Source organism: Austrofundulus limnaeus, unplaced genomic scaffold, assembly GCF_001266775.1.
Source record: "Austrofundulus limnaeus strain Quisiro unplaced genomic scaffold, Austrofundulus_limnaeus-1.0 Scaffold14, whole genome shotgun sequence".
Lineage (NCBI taxonomy): Eukaryota > Metazoa > Chordata > Actinopteri > Cyprinodontiformes > Rivulidae > Austrofundulus > Austrofundulus limnaeus.
In genome coordinates, this window is record NW_013952416.1 from 4,177,194 (window position 1) to 4,178,556 (window position 1,363).

At 37.1% G+C, this 1,363-nt stretch overlaps 1 protein-coding gene across 1 annotated transcript in view; it reads left to right on the forward strand.

Moving 5' to 3' along the window:
• tbx4 (T-box transcription factor 4) overlaps positions 1-1,363 on the forward strand; it is a gene marked incomplete at its 5' end in the record, with an annotated part of 32,798 nt that overhangs the window by 4,420 nt on the left and 27,015 nt on the right. The window contains 1 exon segment of the mRNA XM_014002748.1: positions 451-598. Within this exon segment, the coding sequence (XP_013858202.1) occupies positions 451-598 (148 nt within the window).

The window sequence follows — 1,363 nt, forward strand, 5'->3', positions numbered from 1 at the left end:
GAGTAATACTGATACGTAATACAATGTGTATTGTTTATTTAGTAAATTCTAGTAGTTTAGAGATTTTGATTTTTTTTTGTAAAATTTAAAAGAATAATTAAATAAATGTTTCTACACCCAAAAATCCTTTTTTTTTCTGTACAGCTTCTTTTGTTTGAAGGTACGGATACCCTTTTCAGTCAGAATTAGTAAACATCCAAAAACTCAACATTTATTCTAATATAACTCATAGGATAATAATTTTTGGAACACATAACAGTGGAAACACARGAGTGTAATTCTAACTGCAGAAATACATCCCACTGCATGAGCTCCTTCTTTTGTCCAGTATCTTTAAACCTTAAGGATGTTTGTGTTTAAATACTTCAGCAGATCAGCAGTTTCTGAAAAGTTTTACTTGTTAAAAACACTTGGTCGTATATGTTGAGATCTCCCTGGATGTGTTTTAAGGTTGGTGGCTGGCAAAGCGGAGCCGGCGATGCCAGGCAGACTTTATGTACATCCTGACTCTCCTGCCACCGGCGCTCACTGGATGAGACAGCTGGTGTCGTTTCAGAAGCTGAAGCTCACAAACAATCATCTGGACCCTTTTGGACATGTGAGTATCCACTGCCCGCTGCAGAAAGATGACCACTGTTGTTTAGGACACATGGACTGTTTGTGTGTATGTGTGTGTGTCTGTTAGCAAAATATCTGGAGACCTATTTGTCAGAGTTTATTTTATGTTCAGAAAGTAATAATTTTATAGATCTCTACAGCTGATAACCAAAGGAGACTGACCAAATTAGGATGACCAACAGAGCTAGCCTTGGTGAAAAACCTGGGCATTAGCTGCTGGAGCTAACCCTATTGGTTTGTTAGCAAAATATCTCAGAAATAACTGGATGAATTTCAATTTAATAAATAATTTGTGGTTATTCCTCCACAAGTGATAAACTTCTGGAGTTAATGCTCTCCAGGATGACTCCAACGTAGCTATGCCTCATTAAATGTTACAGATTTTGAGTTAAACATTTGATGTGGTAGTAGCCCAGAGTCATTCACAACACTTAAACCAAGCTCTAACGTGCAAGATCTCGAGGTTTTTCATGAGATCCCACATGTTTTTCTCCACGTTGGTGCCAAAAATGGGTCAAATGTTGCCGTTTATCAACAGTGGATGAGAGACTAAAACTCTGATTTAAAGGTGGCGGACAGTAACTTCAACTAATTCTAGGCCTTTATTTTACAGAATTTTGGAAGTAAAATAAGAAAAAAATGAACCACTTCGAAATTTTAAAAGACTGCAGTTGTTTTAAGATGCAAAGATCCAAACTGAAGCATCTGTCTAAAAATAAGGGGACATTGGGCCTCATGCAAGAAC